Genomic DNA, 26363 nt, shown 5'->3' with positions numbered 1-26363 from the left:
AAACACTACAGGACAACGCACTGGCAGTAAATTAACATTTTAATACACCATCCATATCCACCAGGTAATACATCATATAGTACCAGTTGAATTGTTTTTATGTAATACAATATTAATATGATAGATAACCCTGTAGAATATAAAACTATTTACCACACATCGAAGTAGGAAACAATTCAATAACACACAAATACATCCCTTATCAACTATTCAATTAAGTTAGTTAGGCTACTCTTGAGAATGGTCCTTTGTAGCTCAGTTGGTAGAGCATGGCGTTTAACACCAGGGTAGTGGGTTTGATTCCTGGGACCACCCATATGTAAAATGTATGCTTGCATGACTAAGTCGCTTTGGATAAAACCGTCTGCTAAATGGCATATTATTATTATTACTCTTGTTCCATTACTTAATGGCTTCATTTAAATTATACATAATGTTTTTGGTGAACAGTAGTTGAAAATAGTGTTGTCAATATCATATACAGATCATTCAAATATACTTATACCTAGACTTAAAGGGTAGAAAGCAGCAGTTTTTACTCAACAAAGTGACAACACAGTGTAGTCAAACTTAGTTGTAGTTACGATCTGGTTAACTATAACTTCCAAAATAGTTATGTTTTGGGGTTTTAAATATGTATTAACTTATTTTCGGATATTGTCGAAACTACCCACAATGCACAATTGCCACAGTCATGAAGAGGCTGAGTGTTGGCGGTGGTGAGCTACAATCCAACATTCACGAGGAAGTGTGATGTAAACCAGCGATCATATTACACGTGGGGCATTCTGCACATTCAGAATGTGACTTGCTTCAAATCATCCCTGCCTACTCTAATTGTTTAGTACCTCGTCTGTCTTTCGTCATTTGTTTTGTCCACTTTTTGGCCTACTGGAGTTTTGTAGCTTTTGTATCCTTGGCTTAGTGCTATCGCGCTAGCTGACTGACATCGGAGTTTGGACTGTGCTGTTATGTGATCATTTCCACCTGCCTGGAGCCTTCCTCTGATCACCGGCATGTTGACTGTTCCCCTCGACACCTGTGACCTCTTTCGCCTATGGAGTGTTGCCTCTGAAATCTATCTACTTTAGATTTCCCCTACTTATATCGCTATTGGATTCACTGATTCTCCCTCTGAAGTGCCTCTCTACCCTGACTCTCGCTTAGTAACTCAGCCACTCTTACCATGAGATGGTAAAGTATTTGCTTGTAAGTTGGCTGAAAAGGAGTAGTCATGAATGCACACCGGGTCCTCTATGACAATGTCGCCCCTCAAAAAAACAAACATTTGTCAGACTTCAGAATTCTGATCTGTTTATGTACCGTTAAAAAAGTTTTAAAAATAAATAAATAAAAAAGTAAAATAGCCTGGGAGTTTATCGGCTTGAATCACTGAAAACAGAAAGAGGATTATTAGAGACAGGCTTCTATTTGAGCCAGGTGTCTATTTCACAGATTTTCCTCATTTGCATAGTTATTGGTTTAATTCCAGCAATCACTTCCAGCATTAATCACTTCCAGCATATTTCCTCCCCCATAGATCCTTGCCAGAATACGTACAATTATTCTCTTCTTTGACTGTGTATTTTCGGCAGTTCTTACTTTTGCCACTAGAGGGGGTCGAACAGCCAATTTCTGGGGGTCTGTACTCCCGAAGTTGTTGACTTTTTGTGGTTGCCAGTTAGCTAACAGTTCTCAGCTTTTCGCAGCCAATGGCTACCAGCTTATTACTGTCGATAAAAATGGATGATTGATATATATTTTTTGAGTCCTTACTGAATTTGTGAAATTTAACAAATCAAACATTAAACCTTGTAAACAATTAATGGCAATTCATGGTAACCTCGTAAACAGCGTTCATTTGCTGAAATGTGTGCCGTTACCCGGCTATTCAAAAGGGAAAGGCGGCTATTTGAGACTGCATTTAATTTAACTTTTACGGGAATAACTCCATCAGTTACATGTGGTTATGTTTTTGCTACCTTGACTTTGATAAGCCACAGTTTTAATGTAAACATCTACAATAAAACAATTCCAGTGCACATCAAAAGTTAGTCCTACACTTGCTTTGCATAATTGTGCACTTCAGGTAAATCTAATGGAGAATGTTAATAAATAGGCATGATTAAAAACTCACACACAGAGTGAGAGAGATAGTGTTCAGGGGAAGTGCATCTTGCGTGTCCTCCACAGAGAGACTCTCCCGGACGTGAGGATGTGGGTCATGAGACTGAGCAGCATCAGGAAGATGGTCATGGACATCACAATCACATAGTGGCTGATACTGGAAACAGAGAGATATAGATATATACACTGCTCAAAAAAATAAAAGGAACACTAAAATAATAACACATCCTAGATCTGAATAAATGAAATATTCTTATTAAATACTTTTTTCTTTACATAGTTGAATGTGCTGATAACAAAATCACACAAATTATCAATGGAAATCAAATGTATCAACCCATGGAGGTCTGGATTTGGAGTCACACTCAAAATTAAAGTGGAAAACCACACAACAGGCTGATCCAACTTTGATGTAATGTCCTTAAAACAAGTCAAAATGAGGCTCAGTAGTGTGTGTGGCCTCCACGTGCCTGTATGACCTCCCTACAACGCCTGGGCATGCTCCTGATGAGGTGGCGGATGGTCTCCTGAGGGATCTCCTCCCAGACCTGGACTAAAGCATCCGTCAACTCCTGGACAGTCTGTGGTGCAACGTGGCGTTGGTGGATGGAGTGAGACATGATGTCCCAGATGTGCTCATTTGGTTTCAGGTCTGGGGAACGGGCGGGCCAGTCCATAGCATCAATACCTTCCTCTTGCAGGAACTGCTGACACACTCCAGCCACATGATGTCTAGCATTGTCTTGCATTAGGAGGAACCGCACTAGCATATGGTCTCACAAGGGGTCTGAGGATCTCATCTCGGTACCTAATGGCAGTCAGGCTACCTCTGGCGAGCACATGTAGGCCCCCCAATGAAATGCCACCCCACACCATGACTGACCCACCGCCAAACCGGTCATGCTGGAGGATGTTGCAGGCAGCAGAACGTTCCCCACGGTGTCTCCAGACTGTCACGTCTGTCACATGTGCTCAGTCTTAACCTGCTTTCATCTGTGAAGAGCACAGGGCGCCAGTGGCGAATTTGCTAATCTTGGTGTTCTCTGGCAAATGCCAAACGTCCTGCACGGTGTTGGGCTGTAAGCACAACCCCCACCTGTGGACGTCGGGCCCTCATACCACCCTCATGGAGTCTGTTTCTGACCGTTTGAGCAGACACATGCACATTTGTGGCCTGCTGGAGGTCATTTTGCAGGGCTCTGGCAGTGCTCCTCCTGCTCCTCCTTGCACAAAGGCGGAGGTAGCGGTCCTGCTGCTGGGTTGTTGCCCTCCTACGGCCTCCTCCACGTCTCCTGATGTACTGGCCTGTCTCCTGGTAGCGCCTCTATGCTTTGGACACTACGCTGACAGACACAGCAAACCTTCTTGCCACAGCTGGCATTGATGTGCCATCCTGGATGAGCTGCACTACCTGAGCCACTTGTGTGGGTTGTAGACTCAGTCTCATGCTAACATTAGAGTGAAAGCACCGCCAGCATTCAAAAGTGACCAAAACATCAGCCAGGAAGCATAGGAACTGAGAAGTGGTCTGTGGTCACCACCTGCAGAACCACTCCTTTATTGGGGGTGTCTTGCACAACAGCATGTGACATTTATTGTCAATCAGTGTTGCTTCCGAAGTGGACAGTTTGATTTCACAGAAGTGTGATTGACTTGGAGTTACATTGAGTTGCTTAAGTGTTCCCTTTATTTTTTTGAGCAGTGTATATATGGTAAGTAAGTGTGTGTGGATGCTGGTGGGCAAAGATATAGGAGAACAGGCTTGTTGTAATGGCTGAAATGGAATAAATGGAGAGGTATCAAAACACATTTCCATTCATTGCATTGAGCCTGTACTTCTATATCTCCACCCACCAGCCTTCTGACAGTATGGGCTAATTTAATCAATAAGGCCCGAGGGTGTGTGGTACAGTGCATTTGGAAAGTATTCAGAACCCTTGACTTTTTCCACATTGTTACAGCCTTTCTAAAATGAATTAATAAAAAAAAAAAAACTCAATCTACACACAATACCCTATAATGACAAAGCAAAAACAGGTTTTTAGAAATACCTTATTTACATAAGTATTTACACCCTTTGCTATGAGACTCGACAATTGAGCTCAGGTGCATCCTGTTTCCATTGATCATCCTTGAGATGTTTCTACAACTTGATTGTAGTCCACCTGTGCTACATTTAATTGATTGGACATAATTTGGAAAGGCACACACCTGCCTATATAAGGTCCCGCAGTTGACCGTGCATTCAGAACAAAAACCAAGCCATGAGAACAAAGGAATTGTCCGTAGAGCTCTGAGACAGTATTGTGTCGAGGCGCAGGGTACCAACACATTTCTGCAGCATTGAAGGTCCCTAACAACACAGTGGCCTCCATCATTCTTAAATGCAAGACGTTTGGAACCACCAAGACTTCCTAGAGCTGGCCGTCCGGCCAAACTGAGGAAACGTGGGAGAAGGGCCTTGGTCGGGGAGGTGACCAAGAACCCGATGGTTGCTCCAGAGTTCCTCTGTGGAGATGGGACAACCATCTCTGCAGCACTCCACCAATCAGGCCTTTATGGTAGAGTGGCCAGAGGGAAGCTACTCTTCAGTAAAAGGCAGCCTGCTTTGAGTTTGCCAAAAGGCACCTAAAGGACTCTGACCATGAAAAACAAGATTCTCTGGTCTGATGAAACCAAGATTGACCTCTTTGGCCTGAATGCCAAGTGTCACGTCTGGAGGAAACCTGGCACCATCCCTACGGTGAAGCATTGTGGTGGCAGCGTCATGCTGTAGGGATGTTTTTCAGCGGCAGGGACTGGGAGACTAGACTGGATCAAGGGAAAGATGAACAGAGCAAAGTACAGAAAGAACCTTGATGAAAACCTGCTCTAGAGCGCTCAAGACCTCAGACTGGGCTGAAGGTTCACCTTCCAACATGACAACGACCCTAAACACACAGCCAAGACAATGCAGGAGTGGCTTCGGGACAAGTCTCTGAATATCCTTGAGTGGCCCAGCCAGAGCCCAGATTTGAACCCGATGTAGAGTCATACCGAAGATGACTCGAGGCTGTAATCGCTGCCAAAGGTGCTTCAACAAAGGACTGAGTAAAGGGTCTGAATACTTATGTAAATGTGAGTTGTTTATTAACGTTGTTTATTTTTAATACATTTGCAAACAAATATAAAAACCTGTTATGCTTTGTCATTATGGTGTATTGTGTGTAGATTGAGGGGGGGGGAAACAATAATACATTTTAGAATAAGGCTGTAACGGAACAAAATTTTGAAAAATTCTATGGGTTTCCAAATGCACTGTATTTGGTGAATATACCACGGCTAAGGGCTGTTCTTAAGCATGACTCAACACGGAGTTCCTGGAGACAGCCTTTAGACGTGGTATATACCACAAACCCCCTCAGTGCCTTATAGCCTTATAGCTATTATAAACTGGTTACAAACGTAATTAGAGTAGTAAGAATAAATGTTTTGTCAAACCCATGGTATATGGTCTGATATAGCACGGCTTTCATCCAATCTGCATGCGAGACTCAAACCACCCAGTTTATAAATAAGCCATAAGACATGCAAAACCTCTCTCTCTGCTGGGTCCTACCTGGTGCCAATGTCCAGCCAGCTCCCATAGTCCTGCACCAGGAAGAAGAAATGCTGGAGGAAAGAGGGATGGAGAGAGGAAGAGAGGAGAACGAGGTAGTGATGGAGAATATGGTGACATTTCCACAGCTTACCAGAGGCAACCATATTGCTAATAGCTGTCTCATTCCTTACCAGAGGCTACTATATTGCTAAATGCTGTCTCATTCCTTACCAGAGGCTACCATATTGCTAAATGCTGTCTCATTCCTTACCAGAGGCTACCATATTGCTAAATGCTGTCTCATTCCTTACCAGAGGCTACCATATTGCTAATAGCTGTCTCATTCCTTTTTTAAATTTTATTTTACCTTTATTTAACTAGGCAAGTCAGTTAAGAACAAATTCTTATTTTCAATGACGGCCTAGTTCAGGGGCAGAACGACAGATTTTGTACCTTGTCAGCTCGGGGATTTGAACTTGCAACCTTTCGGTTACTAGTCCAATGCTCTAACCACTAGGCTACCCTGCCGCCCCGGAGGCCTCCATATTGCTAATAGCGGTCTCATTCCTTACCAGAGGCTACCATATTGCTAATAGCGGTCTCATTCCTTACCAGAGGCTACCATATTGCTAATAGCTGTCTCATTCCTTACCAGATGCTACCATATTGCTAATAGCTGTCTCATTCCTTACCAGATGCTACCATATTGCTAAATGCTGTCTCATTCCTTACCAGATGCTACCATATTGCTAATAGCTGTCTCATTCCTTACCAGATGCTACCATATTGCTAAATGCTGTCTCATTCCTTACCAGAGGCAACCATATTGCTAATAGCTGTCTCATTCCTTACCAGAGGCTACCATATTGCTAATAGCTGTCTCATTCCTTACCAGAGGCTACCATATTGCTAATAGCTGTCTCATTCCTTACCAGAGGCTTCCATATTGCTAATAGCTGTCTCATTCCTTACCAGAGCCATCAGGTCAGAAATCACCAGGACGATGAGGAACAGACTGGAAACAAAAGAAGAGAAATTATTAATTCAATAAATGACCCCATGAGCTAATTTCTCAAAATACTGTATGTCTGTATGTGTACTTGATTTTCACATGATGGAACCAAGCTAACTGTTACCTTCTGGAGGAAAGTTGTGTAGAGACCTGGATGGTTTCAAACGTACACATAACGATGATGAATGGGATTATCACCTGTAACAACAACAGTCTCATCGTCACTCTTTTAGGCAATGGACTCCAATGTAAAAGTGTGGGGAGGTTACAACACATTGTGGATTATTTGCAAAGTTGTGATCCGTTTTGTTAATGATATGTATATTTGCTCTGTCAATGTCACTCAGCGAGTTGAGTGAGAGACTACAAGACAATACTACAATCCATAGAGGCATATTGTGTATGCAGACCGATATGTAGACCTAAACGAATGTAACCCACACCTGTTGTTAGAATAGTCATGGTTAACCACAATCTCGTTGGCACCATTTTAAGTAGAGTATTGTTTCCTTTTAACATACACTACCGTTCCAAAGTTTGGGGTCACTTAGAAAGGTCCTTGTTTTTGAAAGACATTTTTTTGTCCATTAAAATAACATCACATTGATCAGAAATACAGTGTAGACATTGATAATGTTGTAAATGACTATTGTAGCTGGAAACAGCAGATTTGTTATGGAATATCTACATAGGCGTACAGAGGCCCATTTTCAGCAACTATCACTCCTGTGTTCCAATGGCATGTTGTGTTAGCTAATCCAAGTTTATAATTTTAAAAGGCTAATTGATCATTAGAAAACCCTTTTGTAATTATGTTAGGCCAGCTGAAAACGGTTGTGCGGATTTAAAGAAGCAATTAAACTGGACTTCTTTAGACTAGTTGAGGCTCAAAATGGCCAGAAACAAATAACTTTCTTCTGAAACGCGTCAGTCTATTCTTGTTCTGAGAAATTAAGGTGATTCCATGCGAGAAATTGCCAAGAAACTGAAGATCTCATACAACGCTGTGTACTACTCCCTTCACAGAACAGCGCAAACTGGCTCTAACCAGAATAGAAAGAGGAGTGGGAGGCCCTGGTGCACAACTGAGCAAGAGAACAAGTACATTAGAGTGTCTAGTTTGAGAAACAGATGCCTCACATGTCCTCAACTGGCAGCTTCATTAAATAGTACCCGCAAAATAACAGTCTCAATGTCAACAGTGAAGAGGTGACTCCGGGATGCTGGCCTTCTAGGCAGAGTTCCTCTGTCCAATGTCTATGTTCTTTTGCCAATCTTAATCTTTTATTTTTATTGGCCAGTCTGAGATATGGCTTTTTCTTTGCAACTCTGCCTAGAAGGCCAGCATCCCGGAGTCTACACGGTAGTGTACTTTCATATGGTATGACATTGTAGTGTGGGTGTGTTTGTGTGTGGGGTGTGGTACCTTCCACATCATCAGGCCTCCCATGATAAAGGGGTTGAAGACGGTGAGGAAGCAGTACACTGAGGCTGGATCAAAACTACAGAGAGAGAGTAGGAGGGGGGGGGGGGGGGGGTAGAGAGAGAGTAGGAGGGGGGGGGAGAAGGAGAGTAGAGAGAGAGTAGGAGGGGGGGGAAGAAGGAGAGTAGAGAGAGAGTAGGAGGGGGGAGAGTAGAGAGAGAGTAGGAGGGAGGGAGGGGAGAAGGAGAGTAGAGAGAGAGTAGGAGGGAGTGAGGGAGGGAGGGGGAGAAGGAGAGTAGGAGGGAGGGGGGAGCGAGAGAGAGGGGGGGGCGAGAGAGAGGGGGGAGAAGGAGAGCAGAGAGAGAGTAGGAGGGAGGGAGGGAGAAGGAGAGTAGAGAGAGAGTAGGAGGGAGTGAGGGAGGGAGGGGGAGAAGGAGAGTAGGAGGGAGGGGGGAGCGAGAGAGAGGGGGGGCGAGAGAGAGGGGGGAGAAGGAGAGTAGAGAGAGAGTAGGAGGGAGGGGGGAGCGAGAGAGTAGGAGGGAGGGGGGGAGCGAGATAGGGGGGAGAAGGAGAGCAGAGAGAGAGTAGGAGGGAGAAGGAGAGTAGAGAGAGAGTAGGAGGGGGGGGAAGAAGGAGAGTAGAGAGAGAGTAGGAGGGGGGAGAGTAGAGAGAGAGTAGGAGGGAGGGAAGAAGGAGAGTAGAGAGAGAGTAGGAGGGGGAGAGTAGAGAGAGAGTAGGAGGGAGGGAGGGGAGAAGGAGAGTAGAGAGAGAGTAGGAGGGAGTGAGGGGGAGAAGGAGAGTAGGAGGGAGGGGGGGAGCGAGAGAGAGGGGGGGGGGCGAGAGAGAGGGGGGAGAAGGAGAGTAGAGAGAGAGTAGGAGGGAGGGGGGAGCGAGAGAGTAGGAGGGAGGGGGGGAGCGAGAGAGTAGGAGGGAGAAGGAGAGCAGAGAGAGAGTAGGAGGGAGAAGGAGAGTAGAGAGAGAGTAGGAGGGAGGGGGGAGAAGGAGAGTAGAGAGAGTAGGAGGGAGTTGGGGAGCGAGAGAGAGGGGGGAGAAGGAGAGTAGAGAGAGAGTAGGAGGGAGGGAGGGGGGGAGAAGGAGAGTAGAGAGAGAAGGGGGTGCAAGAAGAAAGAGGAAGCAAGAACAAAGAGACATAGTAGAGTCGAGAAAAAGAGAACCCAGAGAAAGACAAGAAGGGTTTCAGAGGTCAGATAGTGAAAGAATGTAAAATGTGAAAACCAACCTAATGCACTCATGAATAAACCCATATTGGTCCAGAGCCCCTGTCTCCACCATACAATACCTGTTAATGGATGCTATGTTCCCAGTACCAAAGAAGGCTGTAATTATGAAGAAAACCTGACAGCCTAATGTCAAGGAACCAGACAGTGGTTTTACAGAATAGCCAGTAGTTTAGAGAGAGAGAGACGGTCAAAATGCTATTCGTTTGCATAAGGTCAAGAGTGATGTTAGGGTTTGTGCTTAAAAACCAATGTGATGAAATAACACTGTTCTTCTTCTTTAGCCAGCTCAGACAGCAACTACATCAGATAGGGACAACTCTCACCAGGGTTAAACTAGCGCTGCCTATAGGTCATTAACAGTCAGCAGTGTCACCAAGGAAAAGGATACGAAGAAGTAGGATCTTCTGATGTCATCCAGCTTTAGTTGTCTGATCTTGGTGATGTCAATGTTTTCAGAGAAGTCAAGCGTGGACAGCTGAAAAACAATGACACAAATGTATTTCATAATAAAGCCACAATGACTTGATACAGTGTAACACTGCATCGTATAATGCTATACCAGACATTCTACACCAATATAAATCAAATCAAATTTTATTTGTCACATACACATGGTTAGCAGATGTTAATGCGAGTGTAGCGAAATGCTTGTGCTTCTAGTTCCGACAATGCAGTAATAACCAACAAGTAATCTAACTAACAATTCCAAAACTACTGTCTTGTACACAGTGTAAGGGGATAAAGAATATGTACATAAGGATATATGAATGAGTGATGGTACAGAGCAGCATAGGCAAGATACAGTAGATGGTATCGAGTACAGTATATACATATGAGATGAGTATGTAAACAAAGTGGCATAGTTAAAGTGGCTAGTGATACATGTATTACATAAGGATACAGTCGATGATATAGAGTACAGTGTATATACGTATGCATATGAGATGAATAATGTAGGGTAAGTAACATTATATAAGGTAGCATTGTTTAAAGTAAGGTTGTCTTCTATGCTCAGAGGATTAACCATGGCATTGTGCCAAGTGGAGGGACTAGCAGTGGTTCTCGTGTGTACCAGGAAGTAGCTGTATTAGTCGGAGGTGATTAACATGAGACTGGTCCTTGACACAGAGTCAGTGCATAGAAAGTGTATACATTTACATGGCTCCAGTCATTCAGCAGTCACTCTTATCCAGATCAACATGCATTAGGAACATTCAACTAAAGTAGATTGCAAGTAGAACCATTCATCAATAGAAAACAGTAACAGCGTAATGGTTTATACCTCCTGTCTCCCAGAGATACCTTGAGAGAGCATGGCTTCCTGTTCTATGTTGATCCACACAAACATCAGCCAGGACAAGACTGGCGGGAACAGAGCCTCAGACCTGACACACACACGCACAATTAGTACAGGTACGATACCAGCTAATCACTGCAGTGTAAGCTTACACTTGTTGAGCATTGCCTGACTGATCTCTTACCCAGTACTCAGTAGTAGGTAGGTGGCTGTGAGGGAGAGGAAGATACTGAGCAGACGATGGAACAGACGAGTAGAACTCAACAAAGGAACAAACAGAGAGGAACCTGGGAGAGAGAGAGATGCCAGTTATCTTTATAAGCCTGGTTTTGATGATCATACAGATATTTCAAGGACTTTTATCATAAAGAAAGAGAGAGAGAGAGAGAGTTGGTGCCCACCCAGTGTAGTCCAACTGATCATCTGGTTGAGGAGAGGCAGTCCCTGTTTCAGCTGCAGACTGGAGTGAGTGCTGGTGGGCACATAGGCACACACTGCTACATGGAGCATCTATACACATAGAAACAATACTGATTAACACACACAGGCACGGGGTCTTGAAAATGGCGCCGTAGAGAGAACACGGTGTTTCAGCGAGCTCTCGTGGCATTCGTAAATTTATATTTTTACATTAATCTCCTAGCTTGAAAAAGTGGTAGAATTGGCTAAATAAGTTACCATATAATGAGTCTTGACGACTTTTTCGCAAAAATCTCCGACAACATGCCCAACAGAACTACTAAGAAGTCGACCAAAACCCCCACCCCTGTGGATGTGCATGAGGAGCTAGCTAACGTTAGCGAGGCTAGCACCATTGCGGATACAGGCACAATGGACCTGGTGATTCAAAAGATAAGAACGGTCCTGGAAGCAATAGCAGGCCATTCAGCTGAACTACAGAGGGTTGTGGAACGTGTTGTTGAGGCGGAAGGAAGAATTGATGCAGTGGAAACTTCAACTACATCTATGGACGCTAAGCTAAAAGCACTTGAGAAACAGGTGCGCGAAATGGCGGAGCACATTGACGACTTGGATAATCGAGGACGCAGATGCAATATTCGTGTTGTGGGACTCCCGGAAAATTCTGAAGGGACACGTTCAGTAAAATTCTTTGAGGAATGGATCCCTGGCTACCTACAAATTGACACTAAGGCTGGCCGTGTGAAGCTGGACAGAGCCCATCGCTCTCAAGCACCGATACCCGGTCCCAATCAGCGCCCACGGCCGGTGGTTATAAAGTTCCACAACTTCACCGACAAGCAGCGCGTCATGGATGCGGCTAGAAACATCGGCTCTGATGGTAGTCAACGTAAAAGTCCTAAGGTTTCATTCTTCAATGATTATTCCACGACGGTTGTCCGAAGACGCAAAGCGTTTGATGAGGCGAAGGCTCGACTCAGGAGAATGAAGATGGACTACGCACTGTTGTACCCGGCCACATTGAAGATTATGGTCAACGGATCACCTAAAAAGCTCTACACACCTGAAGAGGCTGCTGCGTTTATTGACTCTCGGGTAAATAACTTTTAAGCTGCACCTCAGCAGCATTGGATAACTTTGTTTATTTTTGGTTGAATCTGATCATGAAACAGTGACGTGAGTCCTTACGTACTCCGGCTCAGTAATATTCGTATCTTTATTATTTTTCATGCTAAAGTAATAGCCGCTATAGCTCAGGCTGAGATATGTGTGAATCCATATTGGTGCCCAGGTTTGGTTTTAGGTGGAAGAGCCTCAATATTCTCCTATTGGTTTTCTTTTCCATACATATAAAGGATGAGGCTATGGAGCGGCGATGCAGACTTAAGAGTCTACATTGGAGAGTTGAAATCCCCTGCATGTTAGCTAGTGGGAAAACCCCCTTTTGGATCTTTACATGTTTAATTTTTGGGTTTAGTATAGTTCGAGTTCAGGGTTCATATCGTTTGTTTATGCTCAGTGAGATGGGGGAGAGTTCAACACATGGAAAAAGGTACCACCCCACTTTTACAGTGGGATCCAGCCTGGATATTGAATGGTCAAGACACAATGGCAGGTAACGGACTGCGTGTATGTACATGGAACATTAGGGGGAGCCATAACCCCATTAAGAGGAAGAAGGTACTATCTTTTTTGAAAAAAGAAAATATTGATATTGCCCTGTTGCAAGAAACTCATTTTGGATGATAAGGAGCACCTGAAATTACAACAAGGGGGGTTTGGTCAAGTGTTTTTCTCATCATTTACATCCAGAAGTAGAGGGGTAGCAATTCTGGTGAAAAAGAACTTACCACTTAAGGTCTTGAATTGTGTGAAAGATAAATTTGGTCGCTTTGTTATAATTAATGGTACTTTACAAGGGCAGAACATTTCTATAATGAATATTTACTTCCCCCCTGCTCACCCCCCTGATTTCCTCACTAAGGTTTTTCTAGACTTTTCAGAATTAAACTCGGACACTGCAGTGGTTGGAGGAGATTTTAACTGCTTGTTGAACCCCCTTATTGATAGGTTCCCCAGCGGTATAGCTTCACTCTCTCCTCAAGCTAAGTCACTTAAAGCTATTTGTGATGATCTGGGGTATGCGGATGTCTGGAGAGCTTTTCATCCCTCCAACAGAGAGTTCACTTTTTTCTCTGCACCTCATGGATGTCAGACTAGAATAGATTATTTTTTTGTGCCCAGGACGTCTCTGCAGTCTGTTCTATCCGCTAGGATAGGAAGCATAGTCATATCTGATCATGCTGAGGTGATCCTGGACATAAAACTCAACGGGGCATTCAATCGGTCAAGACATTGGAGGTTGAACACAACCATTCTTAAAGACCATACATTCACATCATATTTCATTACAGAGTTTAAAGCATTTTTCTCTATTAACTCTCAATCAACAGATAACCCCTCGCTCCTTTGGGAGACCTGTAAAGCGTATGCCAGGGGCCTGATTATGTCATACACAGCTACTAAGAGACGGAAAAAGCGTGAAAAGCAAAAAATGTTAGAGGGTGAATTAGGAACTAAAGAGAAGGACTACATTAAAACGCCCACTCCTGCCCTATTAAAGGAAATATCAGTCATTAGATCAACGTTAGACTCTCTCCTAACACAGGACGCTGAAAAGAAAATGAGATTTGTGAGGCAAAAGCTATATGAACATGGCGATAAGCCAGGAAAGTACTTGGCATACCTAGCTAAAAAGAGAGCTGACTCTCAGTCAATTGCTACTATTACTGACTCTGATGGTAATCATTTATATGAAAATAAATTGATAAGTGACTCATTTAAGAAATTTTATACAAATCTTTATGCCTCAGAACTGCCAAATGATGCACCCAAATTAATGGAGAACTTCTTTTGTAAGATTGAGCTCCCTACTATCTCCGAAGAGCAGCGGTCCCTCCTTAATGCCCCTATTACCAAGGAAGAGATAATGTTCGCAATTAAGAATCTGCAAAATGGTAAGGCCCCAGGACCAGACGGGTTTTGTAGTGAGTTCTATAAAGAGTTCCATGGCCTGATCCTTGAGCCATTGCGTGATATGTTTAATCACTCATTTTCAAATGACCAACTCCCTCAAACGCTGAGAGAAGCCAACATTTCACTTATTCTCAAAAAGGGAAAATGTCCAGTCTTGTTCCTCGTACAGACCAATTTCCCTTCTGAATGTGGATAGAAAATTGCTTTCTAAAATTCTAGCCACAAGATTAGAGGACTCACTGCCATTAATTGTGAAAGGAGACCAAACTGGCTTCATTAAGGGCCGTAAGTCATGCAACAATGTCAGGCGGCTTCTTAATGTAATTCAAGCTTACCAACAAAGTGCTGTGGATGGTCTGGTGCTCTCCCTAGATGCTGAGAAAGCATTTGATCGTGTGGAGTGGTCTTACCTATTATTTGCTCTAAATAAATTTGGTCTGGGCGACAACTTTATAAAATGGGTGAAAGTTTTATATGATGATCCTCAGGCTGCTGTCCTTACTAATGGGCTAAGGTCAAATAACTTCTCTATACACAGAGGTACCAGACAGGGCTGTCCTTTATCCCCCCTCCTCTTTGCACTCGTTATGGAACCACTGGCTGAGGCCACTGGCTGAGCCTGCTATACAGGGGCTGCTCATTGGTGATGTTCACCATCAAATAAGCTTGTATGCTGATGATGTCCTGATATTCATCTCTAGTCCCGAGACTTCAATTACAGCTCTTATTAATATTATTGAATTATTCAGCGAATTCTCAGGCTACAAGATTAACCTAACTAAGTCAGAGGCTATGCCACTTGGTAGCCTGCACTCTGTACCTAATACTTCTCCCCCCTTCCCTTTTAAATGGTCTCCCTCAGGTTTCACGTATCTGGGTATATTTGTAACTCCTAAATTCCAGCAAATGTACAAAGCCAATTTAGTTCCCTTGTTTGATACAATAAGACAGGATCTGGAGCGCTGGAACTCTCCCGATTTCTTGGTTGGGTAGAATATCCCTCTTGAAAATGAACATTTTACCTAGACTACTTTACCCAATCCAAATGATCCCAGTATTACTCTCCAATACGGTAATAAAGGATGTAAATGGATGGCTAAGTTCCTTTATATGGAGTAAACGCAAACCAAGACTTAAGATGGCAATATTGCAGCTGCCAAGTTCTATGGGCGGCTTGGACCTGCCCAATATCAGGTTCTATCAATGGTGTGCCCACCTTTGTTATATTTCTGACTGGATCACAAATGATGACTCCTCTATTTGGTTAGACATTGAGACTTCTCTTTCAAAATACCCCTTACAGGATCTTTTATTTTTCAGAAGTTTCAAGTCTGTAGAAGATCACTGCAATAATCCCATTACACTTAACACACTCAAAGTATGGAGGTCAGTTCAACGCTTCCTGGGAAGGTCCAAACTAACCTCTGCTCTTACCCCAATTCTTAACAATCCAGATTTCAGTCCAGGATTGCTGGATGCCGGCTTTAACTCTTGGCTTAATAAGGGCATACGCAGGCTAAATGACTTATTTGTTGATAAGATTTTGTTGTCATTTGAGCAGATGGTCGAGAAATATCGACTCCCAAAGCAGGACTTTTTCCGCTTCCTACAAGTAAGACATTATATCCTGAAGAGCACCACCTTAATTGGTAACCCTGATGTATCTGTCATTGAAAGAATGCTTTTTTTCCCACAAAGGAAAATGTCTAAGTCTGTTTTATGATACTTTAAGGTCCCTTTCTGCTGTCAACACACAGAGGGTGAAACAAGTGTGGGAGAAAGAATTGTCTGTTACTATTGACGAAGAGATGTGGGAGGACATTTGGAGATATGCAAAAACAATATCTATATGTAATCGTACTAGAGCAATCCAATTAAGAATAATACACAGATTGCATATATCCCCAAATCGCAGACATGCTTTTAGCCCCACCTCCTCTTCCCCTCAGTGTCTTAAATGCAAAACTGATACAGGCACCCTAACACATTGTTTATGGTCATGTACCAAAATACAAAGATACTGGTCTGGTGTTCTGCAAGAAATTGAAAAGATCCTAGGGGTTGATCTAGAATTGGACCCAGTTTCTTTACTGTTAGGTCTCCCTAGTAGGCAGGTTACTTCTGTGGGTAAAAGGAGGCTTTACAACATCCTTACCTTCGCAGCGAGGAAAAACATCCTTTTACAGTGGATTAGTGATAAGGTTCCTTCTATTAAAGATTGGCATAAGATACTATTTGAATGGGTGCCTCTGGAATATCTGACATGTACATTGCATTCTAAAACAGACCAGTTCTACAAAGTATCTAAATTACCTAGAACCTGAGGTATCAGCTATAATGCTGCAAGGATTCTCGTAGAATGACGGGGATGTATGTATTTCAGAACTACACTGTACATGTGTGGAACCTAACCTCTTGGTTTAAACTGAGCTTTTTTGTTTAATTTCTGTTTGTAAGTTTGTTTAAAATGTATGTATTGAGAGACGCAATGATGGTGATGGGGTGAGAGAAGCTTTCTGTGTGCTTTGTCTCTGTTGTTGTATCTCTTAATATGGGTGAAAATTGTAAAATTCCAATAAAAATACTGTTTAAAAAAAATACAATTTAAAAAAAAAACAGGCACGTGCACACACACATTTGTTACCTGGAAGATTAAGAGGTAGCGGTCAGTCAGGTGTAGTGTAGTCCGTTTCCGTGCCAACCAGAGGTAAAAGGTGGAAATGAACAGAGAGAGTACACCTGCACAGGTACTACAGAGAGAGGAAAGAAAGAGAGAAAGATATATAATGCTATTTTTCTTTGTAAAGAGGGCTAAGAAGCATTGCTGTAATGTTGTAGAGGGGTTAGAATACTTACACCATGTGGATGTTGGCTTCTCTCCCAACAACTGGCATCATGGGAAATGTGGCCAGAAACAAACAACACAGGACCCAGCTCACTGACCTAAACTACAGACAGACAGAGAGAGAGGACAAAGAGAGAGAGAGAGAGAGGACAAAGAGAGAGAGAGAGAGGACAAAGGGAGATATATTTAGAGTGAAAGACAGAGAAAGATATTTAGAGTGAGAGAGAAAAATAAATTAAACACATATTTTCCTGCTTTGTGCTCCTGCCATATTGCTTGCTATCCTGTCCTTTCAGATTTGTGCACCTCAAAGGGGAAGGAGCTAGAGACCAGACTAGTAAAGAACTACAAGCCACTCATTGTCTTACCTTGGCCTTGCTGTAGAGGCCAGAGAGGAGGGGCCAGAGAGAGAGAACAGCCAGGCCTACAGTCAACATGGCCCGATAGAAGAAACTCACCACCTGGGGGAGACAGACACAGTAGCAACTTTTCCAAGTAGAAATGCAGATTATATTGAATCGAGCCATTAGTGAAATAGTGACCATATGATGGCTGCTTACCAGAAGTTCAATCCCAAATGTGACCAGGGCAAAGTAGCCAAAGCATTTACCCAGTGGTAGTGAACTGTACGAACGAACCAGATCTGTTAGAGTTCCAAACCTGAAACACACACACGTATGGTTGATATCATCAATATAAACACTTTGAGATCATGAAAAATGTAGTGGCATAGAATAGAATAAGTAAAATACCTCCCTTTTATCCATTCAACTCATCAAATGACTTCAAACTGTGTGTGTGTGTGTGTGTACTCACTCTTTGAGGACAGAGTACCAGACAGGGACAGGCAGTAGACAGTAGATGTAGTAGGTTACTGGACTTCTCTGGATTATCAGGAACATTCCAATCAGCAGTGTAGCTCCCACACCCATCCACCACAGGGTTTTACCAGACACCTTCAACACACACACACACACACACACAGGGTTTTACCAGACACCTTCAACACACACAGGGTTTTACCAGACACCTTCAACACACACACACACACAGGGTTTTACCAGACACCTTCAACACACACACCCATCCACCACAGGGTTTTACCAGACACCTTCAACACACACACCCATCCACCACAGGGTTTTACCAGACACCTTCAACACACACACCCATCCACCACAGGGTTTTACCAGACACCTTCAACACACACACCCATCCACCACAGGGTTTTACCAGACACCTTCAACACACACACCCATCCACCACAGGGTTTTACCAGACACCTTCAACACACACACCCATCCACCACAGGGTTTTACCAGACACCTTCAACACACACACCCATCCACCACAGGGTTTTACCAGACACCTTCAACACACACACCCATCCACCACAGGGTTTTACCAGACACCTTCAACACACACACCCATCTACCACAGGGTTTTACCAGACACCTTCAACACACACACCCATCCACCACAGGGTTTTACCAGAAACCTTCAACACACACACCCATCCACCACAGGGTTTTACCAGACACCTTCAACACACACACACAGGGTTTTACCAAACACCTTCAACACACACACACAGGGTTTTACCAGACACCTTCAACACACACACACACAGGGTTTTACCAGACACCTTCAACACACACACACAGGGTTTTACCAGACACCTTCAACACACACACACACACAGGGTTTTACCAGACACCTTCAACACACACACACAGGGTTTTACCAGAGACCTTCAACACACACACACACAGGGTTTTACCAGACACCTTCAACACACACACACAGGGTTTTACCAGACACCTTCAACACACACACACACAGGGTTTTACCAGACACCTTCAACACACACACACAGGGTTTTACCACACACCTTCAACACACACACACACACACAGGGTTTTACCAGACACCTTCAACACACACACACAGGGTTTTACCAGACACCTTCAACACACACACACACACACAGGGTTTTACCAGACACCTTCAACACACACACAGGGTTGTGAACACATCTCTTCAGTATCAGCAGAATTATACAGGAGGTGAGGTGTGTGTGCCTGCCTTCATGTGTGCGTCCATGTACTGTGTGTGTGTGTGAGTGTTTGATCACCTGGTCAGTGGGTGTGGGTGGTCTCCTGAGACTGGCGTGTGTCTTCAGTATAACAAGAACCACATAGGAGGTCCAGCCTGTGAAGCCCAGCACAACACTACAGCCCAGAAAGAACCGGTCATAGGTGTGGTAGTAGGACAGACCCTCCAACGCATGGCCAATCAGAGACCTGCACAGAGAGATCTGAGAGAGAGGGTGTGGGGGGAGGAGAGAGAACATTCAGTATATTAGCAGCTAGTATCTGTCAGTCATCATGACCAACGTAACCCAAGAAAAAACATAGGCTTTTAGCTCAGTGGGCCACACGGTCTTCAGTTGTACAGATAACTGGGGTTTGATACCCAGTGTACTTACAGCTTCTTCATATTCCTCTAGCTGGATCAAAACCCTGGCCTTGTTGATAAACTCTGCCTGGCGTGACTCTGTCAGCAACCTGAGGGACAGACAGACAGATTGGAGGACACACTGGTTACACACAACTGGTCATGTCACTCTCTTTAAACGAGTTGAACTAGAGAATTACCATTACAGTCAATAGTTCTATCTCTACGGTTGATACTAACTGGTATGGAGTGAAGAGAAAGGACAAAGTTGTTTCCTTTTTCTGAGCCATCTTCACCTGGAAACAGAGGTGAATATTTGAACAAATACACCTGGTTATGTAATGTATAACGTCATCATCTTAACAACATTATTATCCTCCATGTTATATTTCACCTTGAACTGCTCCAGTATCTGGATGGCGTTAGAGTACATACTCTCAGCTTTAAACTGGTCACTGTTGTTCAGGTACTGCAGTGGTAACACACCCTACACAACACACATTACACACACTTTATCAGCATAATAAACGCACTATATACCCAATTCCCTATATCACACACACACTCAATATAGAGAATATGAGATGATGCATTATCGTCTGCACATATATTTTATTTTGCATCTCAGATCAGCTCTCTAACCACAGTGCAGATTGTGGTTACTGTATAACAGCTTTTCCACTGACATGTCTCTTCATTATGGTATTCTAAAGATACTGACATGCTGTTATGAGGTGTTACTCACCACAGAGTTGAGAGGAATAGGCACTCCAATAAGAGATGACATCAGTGGCGCTATGTCTGCCTGTAACACACATCTGGCATTAGACTGGGAACAGATTACTGTTGTTTTTGGACTATCTTCAACACATAGAAGAAATACGTGGTTGTGACATCATCAGTCAGCGCCAGATGCGGTGAGGCTACATGGGTGTCTCACCTGATTGACATCAACCCTGCGGAGGCCCTCCAGCTGCCATTCTGACAGAGAAACACCAACAGACACAAGATCACACATTGTGTTATGTCAGCATTATGACTGTTATATACCGGTAGAACAACTGAGGGTTGGAGTAAAGTGTTACAACAGAATAATATAATCTCTGACCTACCTTTTCCCCCTCTAGAAAAGTTGAAAGAAGAGAGGAGAGTAGGAGGACAAACACACACAGACCAATAGTACTGAGTTATAGTACCTTGTAGGTATCCATCGGAGTACTTCTGGGGTTCAGTGACTCTCTGAGCAGTGTGAACCCCAGCTCCCCACACCAACAATGGGGTCAGGGTCTCAGAGGGGTGGCCTGCACCATGGGAGCCTGGAGACACACAGCAATACATTATCTACTACTTCACTACCATGGTGACCACCTTTCTGAGCTAGCTGAAGTCCTACCCCAGTTGGTCATGCCGTGGTCAGAGGTGAACACATAGGCTGTTCTTCCATCGTTGTCAAAAAGGTCCTCGACCATGGAGACCAGCTCTTTCACCCCAGAGTCAACCAGACGTATGTTCTCTAGATATTCCCTTCGCACAACGCACACAAAGGGGATTTTTAAGAGACAAAATCAAACAGGGTCATTAGTAGTCTAAATGAGTCTGTGTTTCCTGCCATCCATTGTGTAGACCCCACTATATGCACTAATAGAAATCTGCAGTCCTTTGTTTAAAAGGTACCAGAGAATAATGTATCTCTTGTTTGTACATGGTTTCTGTATATTCTATATATTCCTGTATATCTAGAACGTGATATTTCTGGTCTGTACAGGGTTTCTATCTCACTGTGACATGGGTCTGTGGGCGTGTCCATTGGTGTCAATGCCCAGTAGGTGGAGGAAGAAGACATTCTGATCCTTCTGTAGACTGGACATCAGACTGGAGTTCACCCTGGCAGACTGGAGGAACGACTGAGAGAGAGGAGGTGGGGGATAGAGGCAAATAAGATACAGTGTCTGTACCCCCATGCTGAGACAAACACACACACACCCTGTTCTCATCACCATAAGTACCTTGACTTCATCAAAGACCCAGGTGTCCAGTCTGGAGGCGTCGGTGGAGGCAAAGTCCTCTCTCTCTGCTGGGTAGGTGTAGGTGTACACATGGTCCCCACTGGCACCTGCAGGAGAGGGGGGAAGAAGTGTAGATGGAAATGATGGTAAGAATGATAAAAAGAAAGTGAGAGGGTGGTCGAGAGAGAGAAAGAAAGAGAAGATTAGTTTATTTCTGATCTAATAAGCCACACACGTGCATGGTGGTGTATCTGTGTTTCTCCTGTATTTGAAAGGTTGTGTATTGTACATGTGTTTGTTAACCTTTGGCAAACATGGGCAGGATGTCAGGGCTGCCCCAACACCAGGTGTGTCTGCTCTCATTGAACACGGAGTCAAACTCCACTGGATTCTCCTTCCAGCCTACACACACACACACACACACACACAGAGAAAATATTATGAACGCAGCATATAACAATAGGGAAATTACACAGTAACAGACTCCGATTTTTTACTTTAAAAAGGTATGTAAAACAATAATTGGAAAGTGAAACAAAACATAACTCTTCACAAGGACGAATTTAAACAATTACTTGTAACAATTTCTACAGAAAAAAATATATATTTACTTGAAGAACAGTGCAGATACATACATTTTAAAGTGAAAAATCTGGGTCTCAGTGTCACTCTGTTACTGTAGAATTGCCCACTTCCATTAGTAACACGCACGACACACACATGCCGGCACACACAGACACTGACCTTTAGCTACAGCGCTGACATCTTCGTAGAAGCCAGCGATCAAAGCAACGTGTCCAGGTCGAGACTCGGTGGGAACACGAGTGTGTGACACACCCCAACTCCCTGTTTCTTCCATCACACTCCTTCAGAACACACACACACACTGTGAGAAATGCATACGTACACACAACACTGAGTCCACACACACTTCCATACAGCCAGTTAATCTGAGAGAGCTCAGTTACCTTAAGTAAGGAGCCCTGGTGGATCCATTGGCATCAGGCTTATAGAGGCTGTCTGCCCTGAGTCCATCTGCAACCACCAGCAGCAGGCGGGAGGCAGGGGGAGGCAGGGGGGACACCTGGGGGGCCATGCCGTGGACCAGGGGCGATGTGAAGTAGATGTCAAATATGGAGATGAAGAAAATGACATGGACCAGAAGCCCAACCAGGAAGAACATTATCATCCTCATGATGAAGACTGGGGGCTGGGGAGACCCCAGAAGTTCTGGAGGGAGGGAGGAATGGATGGAGAGGAACAGAGAGAGCAGAAAATAGCTATTAGATATAGACATCAGATAATCTGTTGTGGCCATATGTTTCTGAGTCTGTAAGGTGCTGCCATCCATTCATACTCTAGCTATCACATTCACTCACTAGAACACAAATGTGTCCCACATGTCAACAACATCAGACGTGCTAAACAAAATAAAAAATCTTACCTTTGAACACTTTCTTGTTTCAAGCCGGTGGCAGATTGGTTACTTTGAATCTTGAATGAATGAGAGTTAAGTCATTCAAACACATACCTGCCACTTTTTGCTGTCTAGCGACCCAACTTCACCCATCAACAGACCCTAATTTCAGGTGAACTAAATTAAGAAACACACTTATACAACCTTTAGTACAGTGTGTCAAGCTTATCTACCGGCGCGACGGGCTTAAAAACCTGCTGTCTGTCTTTCTAAGCAGCTTATAAAATAAATCAGTCCACACTGGGACGTTACAGCGCCACTTCCTTGTTGTAAATATGACGTTCCAACTGAGCTACAGCAATGGTCCGTGGGTATTGTAGTTCTACTACTGGCATTTGATTTCACAGTCGGCTACATAAATGAAATAGATCATATTCGCTATTAGGGATTAACATGGTTATAACTATATAGCAATGGTCCGTCCATCCATCCATGCTTTATTTTAGTGATGGTGAGGAAAGTATCACTTTCCGGCAAGGTTAGCTAGCTGTCAAACCGATGCTGTCAGCTGTCAAAGCTCCTGGCCTGCCCATTTCTCCCTAAAAACTCCCGTATCCAATCCAATCCCGCTATTACATGGAGAAGGCGGGTGTTGAAATTACATTCAACCAAACGCTACCCTGAATTCACCCCTTTTCATGTCGATCGAGGAAGGAAGGGTTCAGCCAGCTAGCCTTCTAGCTAGCCATCCGTCCAGGAAGACGGGTCCAATTCTAAGCTAGCTAGCTAGCTTGCTACTCAAATCTTTATAGTAGGAAAATGGCGGCGGGTAACGTCAACCCGTTTAATCTGAGTGATTCTGAAGATGAGGCAGACCAGAGAGCAGAGGACGGTGTTCACATCGAAAAGAGCCCTAGCGTTGGAACGCAAGGCCCCTCGTCCAACAACCCATTCTCTCCGCAAGCGGACGCCGAGCCCCCGGCCCTTTTAGTGTCCAGCACCCGGACCAGCCCCAGTGTGGAAGGCATCTCGGTATCGGTCGCAGCTGCGGCTATGACAGTTGCCTTGGCAGAGACCCGGGTCTCGGTAGATGTGATCGCTGCTCAGTTAATACGGGATCATTACATCCTCACGGCCCTTGAGTTTCATACCGAACTGTTGGAATCAGGGAGGGAGCTTCCGCGGTTGCGTGATTATTTCTCCAACCCGGGCAACTTCGAGAGGCAAACCGGCACTCCGCCCGCTTGTAAAGAACAAGGACTGGGACCAGGGGGACCGCTAAGTAAGTAGCTAGCTAGCTATTAGCTAACCTTACTAGCTAACAACCCAATGCATTATAATATAACTAGCTGTGTGCGCTAGTTAGCTCCCTGACAGTATATTATTCAATGGAGAAACAATGCTGGTACACTAACGTTATGGCCTGGTTATACAGAATAAACGACACCCGTCTTTCTCTCTAACTCGCGAACAGTGGAAACTTCACCGTGATCATGATTATTCATTAATCAAGGAGAATAAGCGCACCTACCTTTGTTACCTGCTGTGTGGTGAGTTTCTCCCCTAGCCTAGGTGCCAGCTGGCTTGGAACAGGTGCAACCAGAATAGTAGTGACCATGTATAACATGGCGACCTGAAAAGGCCTATCAGACATTCATGTGCAAATGATGCCTGGCACCTTCTTTATAGTGTAGTAATTGAGATATTTGCATCATGATATCATGTAAGCTGCTGCTAAAGATGGCTATACATGGTGCTGTTCCAACACTAACTAGGCCTGTCTCTCTAACTGGCTGTAGCTGTCTGTAGGCCTGGATGATGGATTTAGGCATCTTGATCATTGTTAGAACCATCATTACATTGGTATTACACAGTGGCACGTGGTATTATGACTCCTCTCTCTGTTCATTCAGCATGACAATGGTAGAAGAGTTGGCTACAGTACATAATACATCCCCCTGGCCTACAGGTTGTAAATAATTATTCCTAGAAGTTTTTCATTTTTTATTTAACCTTTATTTAACTAGGCAAGTCAGTTAAGAACAAATTCTAATTTACAATACTAGCCAAACCCAGACAACGCTGGGCCAATTGTGCGCTGCCCTATGCGTAGATAGAGGTGTGTCCTGTGAGACACACAACACAAACAGTTTGCTGACAAATTGGTGCACCACCACAACTGCTACTGCAACATCAAACCACACATTCAACTGCCCCAAATCTTAGGGCCATTTCCATCACTAAACACAGGACTGCATGTGTATGCCTAGCCCAGATCTGTGTATTCTGTGTTCTACTGTTGCAGGTACAATCAAGGGGTATGACCTAATTAGCAATTTTGCATCCTTTTCTACTGATAAAAGCTATGATAAGAACAGTGGCCTGAGCTGTGTAAACTACATTTCCATCATTGTGTGATGTGCCTCCCACTTTCCTTCCTACCTGATCTAACACAACTGGATAGGTGAAAGCAGGGGTTCCATTACAAAGCCTCCACCAGCCCAGTCATGTGAGGTCAGTGATGAAACTGTTTTGGGAGGGAGGAAGGAGGAAGGATGCTTGTCATGGTAGAAGTATTTACATTCATGTAGCCTAATAGCCTCTATCTATAGCTGCCATTGTTCAACGCATGGCTAGGCCTAATTGCCTCTGCCTGTCTGTCTGGTGCCTCACCGGTTGTTGTGGATCTTGAGGACTAAGGTATCCCAGGGGGCATTTCTCTTTACGAATGGGCGGGGGCTTTTTTTGCAAAAGACCTTAGAACAGCAGTGACATATGGTACTCCAGGCAGCCACACCCAGTGTTGCCCTATATGCATTTAGCAGAGGCAAACATTTACATGTTTTATCATGTAGATGTAGCTTCGCCCCTCCCCCGCAGGAATACTCCCCCACTAACTCTGCCATCGCTGCTGTAAAAAATCCTAGGTGAAACACCACACGTCTATTATCTATGTCAACCAGCCTAGTGGTTAGAGCGTTGGACTAGTAACCGGAAGGTTGCAAGTTCAAACCCCTGAGCTGACAAGGTACAAATCTGTCGTTCTGCCCCTGAACAGGCATTTAACCCACTGTTCCTAGGCCATCATTGAAAATAAGAATTTGTTCTTAACTGACTTGCCTAGTTAAATAAAGTTATAAAAAAATTAAATAAAAAAAAAACCTTTAGAACCGAGTAGGAGGAAGTTTCCCATAGAATTTTCCCCCATTAGAATTTCACCTCACAGTATTAAGGTTAGTATTTGGTGAGGGGTAAGCTGATCCTACATCTGATCTTAAGAACAGGATGATGAGGAACTCAGCCTGTCCTCTATTATGTTAACTTCACTGATAAACAGGAAAATAGACGAGAGAGACGGGGACAGCTTGAGGGCCTGTCCCTACTAGAGACAACAGGCCTACAGCCCAGGGACGGTTTCCTTGCCACTGTCCCCTCTGCTTGCTCTTTACAGGTTTTGGTCAGGACTGTACACAAATACAATCACATTGATTTGATGGATTTG

The 26363-nt window shown here is 44.0% G+C and overlaps 2 protein-coding genes across 11 annotated transcripts in view; one reads left to right on the top strand and one right to left on the bottom strand.

Moving 5' to 3' along the window:
- Positions 1-21: 21 nt before the first annotated feature.
- On the bottom strand, positions 22-24429 carry LOC139420318 (phosphatidylinositol glycan anchor biosynthesis, class N). The gene is made up of 30 exons (XM_071170282.1): positions 24393-24429; positions 22889-22938; positions 22413-22674; positions 22189-22310; positions 21748-21846; positions 21445-21551; positions 21218-21342; positions 20832-20962; positions 20635-20754; positions 20379-20419; positions 20184-20243; positions 19833-19925; positions 19679-19734; positions 19470-19548; positions 19116-19298; positions 17798-17937; positions 17542-17641; positions 17350-17442; positions 16993-17084; positions 16781-16886; positions 11082-11190; positions 10865-10967; positions 10666-10768; positions 9772-9858; positions 9443-9498; positions 8146-8221; positions 6844-6917; positions 6680-6722; positions 5726-5778; positions 22-2284 (listed from the first exon to the last, which is right to left on the bottom strand). The coding sequence occupies exons 3-30, from the start codon at positions 22637-22639 to the stop codon at positions 2161-2163; spliced, it is 2802 nt and encodes a 933-aa protein (XP_071026383.1). The 5' UTR covers positions 22640-22674; positions 22889-22938; positions 24393-24429; the 3' UTR covers positions 22-2160.
- Positions 23503-26363, top strand: part of LOC139420316 (RAB11 binding and LisH domain, coiled-coil and HEAT repeat containing) — a 55091-nt gene continuing 52230 nt past the window's right edge. For 5 of the 10 annotated variants that reach the window (XM_071170281.1, XM_071170276.1, XM_071170280.1 and 2 more), the window contains exon 1: positions 23504-24143. In XM_071170281.1, coding sequence (XP_071026382.1) covers positions 23681-24143 — 463 coding nt within the window. In that variant the 5' untranslated portion in view covers positions 23504-23680. Of the gene's footprint in view, positions 24144-26363 lie in introns of all 10 variants that reach the window. The other 5 variants (XM_071170275.1, XM_071170278.1, XM_071170273.1 and 2 more) reach the window with 2 other exon arrangements.

The sequence above is a fragment of the Oncorhynchus clarkii genome, chromosome 11 (genome assembly GCF_045791955.1).
Source record: "Oncorhynchus clarkii lewisi isolate Uvic-CL-2024 chromosome 11, UVic_Ocla_1.0, whole genome shotgun sequence".
Lineage (NCBI taxonomy): Eukaryota > Metazoa > Chordata > Actinopteri > Salmoniformes > Salmonidae > Oncorhynchus > Oncorhynchus clarkii.
Note: the sequence above shows the minus strand (reverse complement) of the source record. Positions and strands in the feature narration are given on the sequence as shown.

Coding starts and splice junctions, on each gene's coding strand:
- LOC139420318 (XM_071170282.1), bottom strand. CDS start 22,639: ATGAGGATGATAATGTTCTTCCTGGTTGGGCTTCTGGTCCATGTCATT. Junction 20,244..20,378: donor GCAGGGTTGATGTCAATCAG/GTGAGACACCCA, acceptor TGTGTGTTACAG/GCAGACATAGCGCCACTGAT. Junction 17,085..17,349: donor GCCTCTACAGCAAGGCCAAG/GTAAGACAATGA, acceptor GTCTGTCTGTAG/TTTAGGTCAGTGAGCTGGGT.